The sequence below is a fragment of the Anabrus simplex genome, chromosome 1, assembly GCF_040414725.1.
Source record: "Anabrus simplex isolate iqAnaSimp1 chromosome 1, ASM4041472v1, whole genome shotgun sequence".
NCBI lineage: Eukaryota > Metazoa > Arthropoda > Insecta > Orthoptera > Tettigoniidae > Anabrus > Anabrus simplex.
Genome location: NC_090265.1, coordinates 371,922,022 through 371,934,286, shown reverse-complemented (window position 1 = coordinate 371,934,286; position 12,265 = coordinate 371,922,022). Strand labels below are relative to the sequence as shown.

At 37.8% G+C, this 12,265-nt stretch overlaps 1 protein-coding gene across 1 annotated transcript in view; it reads right to left on the bottom strand.

Annotated features, from left to right (window-relative positions):
* Window positions 1-12,265, bottom strand: part of tweek (transmembrane protein KIAA1109 homolog tweek) — an 843,591-nt gene that overhangs the window by 129,211 nt on the left and 702,115 nt on the right. The window contains 1 exon segment of the mRNA XM_068226772.1: window positions 7,531-7,762. Within this exon segment, the coding sequence (XP_068082873.1) occupies window positions 7,531-7,762 (232 nt within the window).

The following is a 12,265-nucleotide window of genomic DNA, read 5'->3' as shown; positions in this document are numbered from 1 at the left end:
TCATAAGTGGTATGTTCTGAGCTGTCAGCGGAGAGATGGCGTGGAATGACATTAGTAGACGAATAGGTTAGAATGGCGTTTATAAAAGTAGGAAAGATCACAATATGAAGATAAAGTTGGAATTCAAGAGGACAAACTGGGGCAAATATTCATTTATAAGAAGGGGAGTTAGGGATTGGAATAACTTACGAAGGGAGATGTTCAATAAATTTCCAATTTCTTTGAAATCATTTCGGAAAAGGCTAGGAAAGCAACAGATAGGGAATCTGCCACCTGGGTGACTGCCCTAAATGCAGATCAGTATTGATTGATTGATAAAAACTAACTGCCATAGGTGATGGTTGAATTTTTTATGAGTGTTTATGCTTGACAATTGGTAAAGAAAGGGAAACCCAAATTCTTGAACATTTTAATGAAGGAAAAAGGATCACAAATTATTTTACTCAATTCAGAGATTGGTACTTCCACAATCACCCCAATTAGAACTTTATTCATATTTGAAAAATAATCCAGACGCTCTTCAATCACATCAAGAAGTTTTGTGAATTGAATTTTTAATAAAGATCATCACTTCAAGTAAATATCTACGGCAGGAAAGATGCCATCACACAACTCTAAGGAAGACCTGCATTTACTATTGACCTAATCAGCAAGGTTGTATCTGCTATAACTTAAAAAAAATATTTTAACCACCTCGGTAAAAAAAATTCAACAATACATAACAAACAGTCAAAAATCCATGGGCTTCTATCTTCAGTTCCAAGGTTTAATGCATGCCTTGCTCTTGTGATTAGAACTATGAAGCACAGTATATACTGATGAATAGTAACACAGTAAGGTTTCCACCTATTCAGTACTAATATGTATTTACAATGTTATAAATTACATGGAACTAGTTTCGACCCGCCCAGGGGTCATCATCAGCCATATTAAAGCATACATAAGTATTTTGTCGAATCCTAAAACATGTTATTTTTAACTGTAATAATCGTATGGATTTTATAATTTATAAAGTTAAGTTTGGTAATGAAATGAGAAATGTTAGTATGGTACAGGTGAGTAGTAAATGATAATATATATACAAACAAGTTTGGAACAAAGTACTAGTGGGGTGCTTAGAGTTGTAAAATATAACCTCGTGGATGTCAGTAGTCCTCGTACTAAAGAAACAATGTAAGATAACACATATAAACATATATACAAGTATGTACAAAGTCTGGAGAGTAAAGAGTGATACTCTTTTAATGTCGAGTTGGCTTGACACTGATCATTTAAGCGGAGAAATTAGGTATTTGGTGTATTAAAGCTGTGTTGGTCAGTTGCGTTGTTGATTGTTGGACGTGAAGTTGTTTTTGAATTTCTGGTTGAGAAGAAGGTGGAAACTGCGCGTGGATATATTGATTCTCAGCGATCGCACACCATCAACTATACTACACACACCGCAGCGCGAGGTCCAATTTGGTTTCCGCTAAGAACTGAGAATCAATATATCCACGCGCAGTTTCCACCTTCTTCTCAACCAGAAATTCAAAAACAACTTCACGTCCAACAATCAACAACGCAACTGACCAACACAGCTTTAATACACCAAATACCTAATTTCTCCGCTTAAGTGATCAGTGTCAAGTCAACTCGACATTACAAGAGTATCACTCTTTACTCTCCAGACTTTGTACATACTTGTATATATGTTTATATGTGTTATCTTACATTGTTTCTTTAGTACGAGGACTACTGACATCCACGAGGTTATATTTTACAACTCTAAGCACCCCACTAGTACTTTGTTCCAAACTTGTTTGTATATATATTATCACTAGCAAGATACCCGTGCTTCGCTACGGTGTTATACTGAAATTTATAATTGAATGTTGTTTTAGATATATGATCAGCTGAAATTCGCGATCTGAATCGTTTTCTGCGAGAATCCGCCAAAATTCGCGATCTGACTCGTTTTCTAATAGATTATGGCAAGTTTCCTCCCATTTTTCAATATTTCCAGCAATCGATTTCGTACTTCCCAGGCTACGTCCAGGTATTCCACCCTGTCAGTTGGGTCCCTAAATCTTTGCCATCTTTTCTTATAAGCATTTTTAATATGGAACAAATCCTTCAGGAGATCCGGCGTGGTGTCGTCTTGGGTGCCTTGGCGGTACTGAACCCGCGGCCAGACTGCATTCTTAGTCATTACCCGTCCAGGACCCGTTTCCACCGCGATCCGCACATTTGACGACGGTCCAGAACATTATTATTATTATTATTATTATTATTATTATTATTATTATTATTATTATTATTATAGATGTTCTGGACCCCACAGCAAGATGCAAGACCGCTACTTGGCGGTAAATTACATCTGCTGCCATTGTTATTGTTGAGAATGTGACCAGCACCAATGTCGCGCGTAGGCAAGTGTGCGGGATTTCTGGCGATACGAATGACATACTTCAGTGCATTATTGACCTTATTATAGAGGTGAACAATTGGACGGTCAATCTCATTCCTATCGTTTATTTCAAATGTGTTTAAATTTTTATTCATATGCCAGGAGAATCTACTGTAATATAAGAACGTTCTCCGAAGGAAAAGTTGGCTGTTGAAAACGAACCCAGGGAAGATTAAAAAGATCGGTTTATGATCAGAATAAGTACATCGAAAATATACAGCTTGTTTCCAGTCATTCGACAGGGTCGGGAATGGAGTGAATAAAGCCCCATCTAGCGGCGACAGTAGGAATTGTGCCGGCTGCCGAAGCACTCCTCTGGGGCAATGATCGATGAATGACAAATGAAATGAAATATTGGACAGTGTTGCTGGAATGAATGATGACAGGGAAAAGCGCAGTATCCGGAGAAAAACCTGTCCCGCCTCCGTTTTGTCCAGCACGAATGTCACATGGAGTGACCGGGATTTGAACCACGGAACCCAGCTGTGAGAGGCCGGCGCGCTGCCGCCTGAGCAACGGAGGCTCCTTATAAGTGCATTATGAACAGCAAAATCAATTGGTCTCACCTCCTTTTAAACCCCACCGCCGTTAAGTTTATTTACCCCCCAAGAAGGAGTGTTTCTTTATGTTTAAAGGAGGTTCCAAACCCCAATGTTCACGTCTATTACCTTGAGTTTTGAGATATAAGTATCCCCATAAAAATAATTCGCTTTTTTTACTTCCTTTCACACTTCCCCCCCCCCCCCTTAAGTGAAAATTCCGGGAAAAAATACTTATTTCTTTAATAGTAAAGGATCTTCTAAATAGCAATTATCACGACTCTAACTTCTTCAGTTTTTGATTTATGTGTCCTCATGAAAGGAATTCAACTCCTTTCCACTCCCGCCTCCCCCAAGATGGTTTCCCCCCACAAAATGCGTATTTCTTTGTTTTTAAAGGAGATCAAAATACCAATTTTCACGTCCGTAACAACGTTAGTTTTTATTAGATGTATGTATTCTCATACAATTAAGTCAATTAATTTTAGAATTATTTCCCCCCCCTTTCATTGGATTTTCCGAGAATACGCGTTTCTTTATTTTTAAAGGAGATCCCATATACAAATGTTTAGTTCTGTAATATATTCAGTTTCTGAGATATATATATCCTCATTAAAGGCATTCAACCCACTATTCACCCTTTTACACCCCTCCTATTGGGATTTACAGAAAACGAAAAAATACTTATTCCTTTACTTTTAAAGAAGATTCTGTAAACTTTTAAAGTTTTGAGATATAGACACATTCATTTTAAAAATTAACCCCCCTTTTCACCCCCAATTATCCGGATTTTTCAAAAACGAAAATATACGTGTTTCCTTATTTTTAAAGTGGATCCCCAATACCAATTTTCAGGTCTGTAATATCTTCAGGTTCTGAAATATAAGTAGCCTCGTTAAAGGCATTCAACCCCTTTTTCACCCTTTTCCACCCTTTCTATCGGGATTTTCCGAAAAAAAAAAAAAAAAAATGTGTTTCTTTATTTTTAAAGGAAATTCTAAATACCATATTTTACATCTATAAACTTTAAAAGTTTTGAGATATAGATACACTCATTTTAAAAATTCACCCCCCTTTTCACCCCCATTATTTGGATTTTCCAAAAACAAAAAAATTCGTGTTTCTTTATTTTTAAAAGAGATCAAAGGTACCAATTTTCAGCTCTGTAATATCTTCAGTTTCTGAGATATAAGTATCCTCATTAAAGGCATTTAATCAATTTTCACCCCTTTTCACCCCTCCTATTGGGATTTTCCGAAAACAAAAAAATACGTGTTTCTTTATTTTTAATGAAGATTCTCAATACCTATTTTTACATCTGTAAACTTTAAAAGTTTTGAGATATAAATGCACTGTTTTTAAAAATTCACCCCCCTTTTCACCCTCCCATTAATTGGATTTTTCAAAAACAAAAAAATACGTGTTTCTTTATTTTTAAAAGAGATCAAAAGTACCAATTTTCAGGTCTGTAATATCTTCAGTTTCTGAGATATAAGTACCGGTATTCTGATTAAAGGCATTCAACCCCCTTTTTTACCGTTTTTCACCCCTCCTATTGGGATTTTCTGAAAACAAAAAAATACATATTTCCTTATTTTTAAAGGAGATTCTAAATACCAATTTTTACATCTGTAAACTTTCAAAGTTTTGAGATATAGATACACTCATTTTAAAATTCCAACCCCGTTTTCACCCCCTTAGCGAAGGAATATCCAAAAATCCTTTCTTAGCGGGCACCTACATCTTAATATGAATCTATGCCCAAAATTTCATTTCTCTATGTCCAGTAGTTTTGGCTCGGCGATGATGAATCAGTCAGTCAGTCAGGACAAGTTATTTTATATATATAGATTTACTACTCACCTGTACCATACTAACATTTCTCATTTCATTACCAAACTTCACTTTATAAATTATAAAATCCATACGATTATTACAGTTAAAAATAACATGTTTTAGGATTCGACAAAATACTTATGTATGCTTTAATATGGCTGATGATGACCCCTAGGCGGGTCGAAACTAGTTCCATGTAATTTATAACATTGTAAATACATATTAGTACTGAATAGGTGGAAACCTTACTGTGTTACTATTCATATGTTATTCTCAGTTCAGTACGGACCAACAACATGAAATTCATAACCCTTGGCAGTATATACTGGGCGATTCTCTTGCACCTACTAATTTTGTTTTATGCAGCCCAACTAACCAGCAGTTTTATATATTAAGGGTTATAAATTTCATGTTGTTGGTCCGTATTGAACTGAGAATAACATATGAGTAATAACACAGTAAAGGTTTCCACCTATTCAATACAAAATATATTCACAATATTTTAAAATTACATGGAACTAGTTTCGACCCATCTAGGGGTCATCATCAGCCACATCAAAGCAAAGATCACTCTTGACGAAATCCTAAGAACATGTTAATTTTAACAGTAAGATCATTATGGAATAACAAGTGAATGTGGTAAATGAAAAGAGACGTTAGTATGGGACAGGTGAGTAATAGCTAATAAATATACAAGGAATATACATAAGAGGTTTGGAACAAAGTATAAAAGGGGGCTTAGTGTTGTAAAAATTATATGATCATGGAAAACAGTAAGTCCTTATAATGAAGAATGCAATGTGAAATGATACACATAAAATTATATATGTCATGAAAACATCGGCCTTTCTGGTACACCCAACAAAAACAAACAGATATATTTGTATTCATTGCTTAACTGTAACATTATTAAACAAAGGCAATCACGAGTATGCTCTCTAAATTATATGAAAATGAAACATCTGCAAAACATAAAGTGGGCATTGTGACCACAGTGAAACTATTACACAAGCTATAATCTGCACGCTTGAGTCATAGTGCACTACAGCATAGTTGCTAAGGGGGCAGGTCTTGCGTGTGAGGTTCGAATCCGGGCTGAGGATACTTTTTTAAATTTCTGCTTTTGTAATTTTTACCTCAATGTATGTGAACTATCCTCTTTTATGCATATTTTCAGTGAATGACAGTGTACGTGGGTCTATGAAGGACCAATTTGACATCAGGGCTGGATAAATACAGAATAGGAAGTAGGGGGAACCAAACTACACTAACAATGTTTAGCTACAGTAGCAAATGCTCGAAGTGATGACCTGCTAGGTTTATGCATATGTGGGCCACCTGCTGAAAACATCTAGCATACCGAAGCATGGCTGGTGTTATTGATATGCAAGTTTCGGTGACGAGTTGCCGGAGGCGCTTGAGTGTGAACTATTTGTTTCAAATGCCCCCACAGGAAAGTCTAATGGCATTAAATCTGGTGACCTGGCGAGGCCAAGAACAGGTCATCTTCCTCCTATCCATGATCCTGGATGTGTCTCATTCAGATGGTGACGGATGGCTCCATCCTGTTGAAACCGATCGTTAAACAATCTGCAAGTGGTACATCCTCTAGCAGAAGTGGAAGTTCATGGCAGAAGAAGTGCAGGTAGCATGTACCTGTTAAATGACCCTTGATGAAATACGGTCCAATAAGGCGATCCCCCAAGATTCCACACCATACATTCACTCCCCATTGTACTTGATAGGCAGCCTGTTGCACCCAGCAAGGATTGTCAGCACTCTAATAGTGTATGTTGTGGCCGTAATTAAGGTACAGCCCCAGCATTTGCCTGGTGTGAAAATGGGAAACCACAGAAAACCCTCTTCAGTACTGCAGACAGTGGGATTTGAACCTACTATCTCCCAAATGCAAGTTGACAGGTACACGAGCCAAACTGCACAACCACTTGCTCGATTTGATTACTCTCCTAGGTAAGCTCCCCTTCCCCATTTATCTCACATGATCCCACCAACCCAAGCAGGTTTATACAGCTTCATCTATCAAGTTCATTCCTAATTTAGCCATTACAGCCTCATTTCACATACCCTCCTGTCATTGTTTCCTCATATTTGTACCATCAATCATTTTTGATACACATTTTATATCTTATTTTTCTCAACAAATATATTTTTGTTTTATGAAAAATGCCAAGATCAATTTTAAAATTCCAAAGACATTAACTCTTAAATTAACCTTCATTTCACATATTCGCATAAACAGTACCACAAAGAACTATTTTTATATCTCTTATTCACTGACCTTGTATGTCAACTAAACATTCAACTACCTTCTTATTTGTCTCAGAAGACAGCTCTCCTAAGTTTTGCATCATAATTAGTAGGTTTGAGGCCTGTCAGAAGCAACTATCAACATTCTTGACAGTCAAAAATATACAAAAAATATGACATCAATGCAAATTTAATCAGAGACGACATGTTCTTACAACTTTAAGAGGGAGATAAAATTATCAAAAACTTAAAATTATCTAATAATATCAACTTAAAATAACATGCTGATTATAAATCAGATAACGTAATGACCAAATAAAAATTACCATATAAAAGAAGAGACAGGAATGCTTCATCTGATCATTAAAAGTAAAGTACTGATGCTTGTTGTTCAAAAGGGGCCTAACATCTAGGCCATCGGCCCAAGAATAAGGTACTTACGTTCCCTCTGCAGTACCTCCTCGTCCTACAGATTGTGGAGTAACCAGTGGATCTTCTTCTAGGCTTGAGGGAGAGGATTCATCACCCTCACTATACGTAGCACTAATGCTCAAATCACCCAGAAAAAGTCTACGAACAATGCTGCGCCGATACCAAGCTTTTGGAAATGCTAAAATTTCAGTGAGGCGACGCATGTCGTACTTGAAAGATGCTGATCCAATGTCAATAATAGCTATAAAAACAAAACATACCAGTAATACAGACTGTCTCTCTAAAATTAAAAAATAAAAATTTCTGTTCTGAAACATACATAAAGGAAGCAATTAAAATACAACTAAAATAACATGATTTATATAATCATAATTTTTTAGCACCTAATTCGTTAACCATAAGGATAAATAAATTCGATAAATACATTTACAATGTCGCTTGTTTTAATGTTCATATATCCATCTTCATTATAGACTCTTATGCCTTCCAACATTAATTTTACAAGCCTCTGTGAATTAACTAAGCAGCTTCACAAACCTCTACTTGTAACTAGCTCTGTGGTCTTGTTTAGTTCCGCACCTCTTATCAGTAAATCATTAAAAACAGACTAACCATCATTGCTTTGGTCTCCCTCTACTGCTCCTACTCTCCACTGCACACTCAACTATTCTCCAAGGTAACCTATCCTTCAAAATAATCATCCTTCCCCTTGTCCAATTTGATCTTGAATTTCATTATGGATCATTGATCTCCATCTCTGCCTATATTTCCACCATTCTTCATCAATGACATCTTGAAAGTTTGTCACTTTCTTCCTTAGGTCTAATTCAATTTGTTCTCTCAATCGTTTTCTGGGTCTACCTTTAGGTGGTCTTTTACCTGCAACCTCAAGTTCAAAACATCAATTTTGGGATCCTTGTTCCTCCACTTCCTTTCATGTGCCCATACCACCTGGTTCAATCATTCTACTCTTTCCCTCTCCCACTTTGCATAGACCTACCGTAGTGTTCATCATATTACTGTATTTCATATTCCATCCTGTCTTGTCTTGACCAGCATACTTCTTAGTAATTTCATCTCACTTGCCAGGATATTACTTTCCTATGCTTCAGTCATTACCCTAGTTACAGCTCCATACATCAAGATTGATAGAAAGTAGTTCTTGCACATGATTTCTATTCATCGTAATATACCTTCCTTACTCCATAGCAGTCCTCACACTTTGGTAAAACCCTCCAGTTAACAGCACTCTCCTGTCTCATTCTCTCACTTCCCGATACATCACACTCCCAAAGTACTGAAATGTTGTTCTCTAGAGTTTCCCCCCAGAAATGTTATACCTCTTCTTCAATTCCTTGATTCTAATGTAAGAACAACAGTTTTGCTCTTTTCCTTGTTAATTTTTGTTCTCCATTCTTTAATCAGTTAATTTCATAGGTTTGTCTGTTCTTGATCTTTCTCTTCACTTTCACCTAACAGCACAATGTCAAATGTCATCAGCGAACAACCATGCTTTTAACATGTTGATTGCCAAGACACATAGCTAGAAATGTGCAGGTGGTCAAAGCTTTCTACTGTGCATATAGTAAATCAGAAGAAGAACAATATTAAAGTGATATTTCACTTAAGTGTTCAATATACGTACTAAATATGAGGACAACAAAAATTCCTAGCACCCGAGGTACCACCGTGGCCCCACAGAAGTGTTCGCTGTATGGTTTTGGCTAGATGGCCAGAGCGGTACAATCCAGCAGTACTAAAAGTCAGTAGCGGCTGGCTTTAAAGGGCAGAGGGGCACGTGCCCCTCCCATTAAGAAACTATTATTGTATGGTTTAAAAAATATAACACTATGTATGATAATGCATTTAGTTTTAGTACTAGCCGCAGCATGCAGCTAGTGGGAAATGTTTTCATCTGATGCGTAGTTCGCTTCCTCTAGCTTGCTGGCCGGTCATGCTGAGCCTCTGCCCTTCTCTTTAGACACTTTCCTTGGTAAGTTTGGTTCGCGCCTGTGTAGAACCTACTACTTTTAACACGCAGAGAATGGGAGATTTGGGCACTGACGGAGCCAGCCCCTGCTAACGGAAATACACAAAGGCTTATCGCTCCGAGTCCAATATGTGTTTCAAATGCAAGTGTTGCAAATCCGTCGTCTGAGAAGCGTGTTATGCTGGATAATGAAATTAGTCAATATCCTAATGTGGTGTAGTGATAATTGAATTTGTCATATATAGTATGCAGATACAGCAGCTCATTTAAAACGAGAACAAGTGGGACAATATAAAGGTGCGAATAGCGGCATAAATTCCAGCAAGGGTTGTATAGAAGACGCGGATGCTTGTGTGGCTGGGAGTCAAATACCCAATGAGATTTTTGTTTTCCATGCATGTTATTCGAGCTACTTGGATGAAAGCTGGAGTAACACATCTCAATCACTTAAAAGAAAAAATTAAAAACACGAAAGTTCCTTACAACATATTAATTCATGCATGGAATATAGGAGTATGGTGATTCAACTGGATTTTGGTTATCACCAATCGATTAACAAACATAACGATCAGGTTAAGGAAAACAGAGTATGCATTTGTTTACTTGTGTGTGTTCAGTAAGAACGGGAAAAAAAAAAAAAGAGCCCTACCTCCAGTCTCCCTCAGCAGCCGCTACTGCTAGAAGTTTACGCTGCTTGATGGTACCAATTACAGCCAACAGACTGCACCATTAGTTGTTTACCAGCGCTTAACAATACAATTGCATGTCACACATTGTTCTACAATAGGGTCATGAAGTAATGGTGGCATGTTTCACCCACCCTGCAGCAAACATTCTCAAAGTAAACATATAGACCATGAAAGCCTGCATCAACAAGTATTGTAGATATTGTAAAAAGTGTGATTTATTCATTTCTATGCAGAAATTTTTCAAATAAATCAATATTTATTCTTCAACATGTATTCCTATTTTCCTATTGTGCCATTCCACTATTCCAGAAATAAAATACAATCGACTTGGAATGAACGCGATTACTGACAACAAAATTAAAAAATATAATAAAAATCTTCCAGGCTATTATGCCGTGGTCCACTCCTCTCGCTTCTCCCAGACGTTTCGACTACTTCTGCGGTAGTCATCTTCTGTGGCGTCGTGTAGATACGCTCTCCTGTATATGCTCAGGGTCAAGCCCGGGTATGTAAGATGAGCCAGAGGACAGTATAGGGACAGTACAGCACAGTACAACATAGTAGACACCTGCTTCCTGAGGTTGTGCCAGCAGTAAAGTTCAACTTTGTGCGCGAATGTCGAGTCCGAACGTCCAACTAAGTACCTGCGAGGTACAGCCGAGAACTCTAACTCGGACAGCGGTATAAATCCTGCATTCTAAGTTTTTCCAATAACGGCCGAGAGGATCCGTGATGGTGAACAGACGACACCTCGTAATCTGCAGGACTTCGGACTGAGCAGCGGTCGCTTGGTAGGCAAAGGCCCTTCGGGGCTGTTGCGCCATGGGGGGGTATAGTGTGTAATGTGGCGTCATTTTGTAGTGTAACTGTAGCATATTAATTTTAAGAGAATTTTAATGTGTAAAGGAACTTTCATTGTAAACTATGTATGGATAGTCAAGGTTTCAGACATTTGACCTGAATACTTCTGTAAGATGTTGATTTACCTTTGTACAGCAATAATGCAATGAGACTCAAATAGTGTCTCATTCCTCAGATGACTTCATTCGTAATGGAAGAAGAATTTCTCTTATTATGCATCGAAAAGAAGATGTTTGGGTAAATAATTATCATCCAGATCTATGGAGACTATGGACAGGTAACATGAACATTCAGCCATGCGGCTCAAATGATGCAACAGCGTACTATATTGCAAGCTACTTATGAAAAGGATGCCGGCCCTGCGGCATAGGGGTAGGGTGCCTGCCTCTTACCCGGAGGCCCTGGGTTCGATTCCCGGCCAGGTCAGGGATTTTTACCTGGATCTCAGAGCTAGTTCGAGGTCCACTCAGCCTACGTGATTACAATTGGGGAGCCATCTGATGGTGAGATGGCAGCCCTGGTCAAGAAAGCCAAGAATAATGGCTGAGAGGATTCATCGTGCTGACCACACGACACCTCATAATCTGCAGGTCTTTGGGCTGAGGAGCAGTCGCTTGGTAGGGCAAGGCCATTCGGTGCTATTGTGCTATCGGGTTTGGTTTGGTTTGTTTATCAAAGGGAGAACCTGAAGGATTAGATGCAGGAAGAGCACAGGCAATACAACAAATACAACGTGAAGAATCCAATATTTCATGTAAGCTATTTCAGATTCGTATGAAGATTCTTCATGAACGGTAAGTATCAGCTGCTGAATGTGCGTATTGCCTATGTCATATTCCTTTACATCATAATTCACGAACTTCTGTTTTCTTTAATACTAGAAAGCCAGAACAGCGTTATAGAATATTGCAATTTGACGAAACCAGTCATGCCACTGGTTATTGTAGTAAGATCTTTGAAACATATCAAAAACGTCCTTTGAATCATTCTAATTGTGATTTTTCGATTATGAGCCTTACAGAATTCGCTATGCTGTTTGAACCTTTCTATCACATAAAAACAAGTGAAACAGAAGAAAGTATTGATCATGATGCTTACAAATCTCATTCAAACGTCTGTTAACTTTTTACACTGTCGGATAACAGTAAAATGGCTGTGAGGAATGTCTCTGCAGTTGTGAGAGTGCCATACTTCATAGCATATC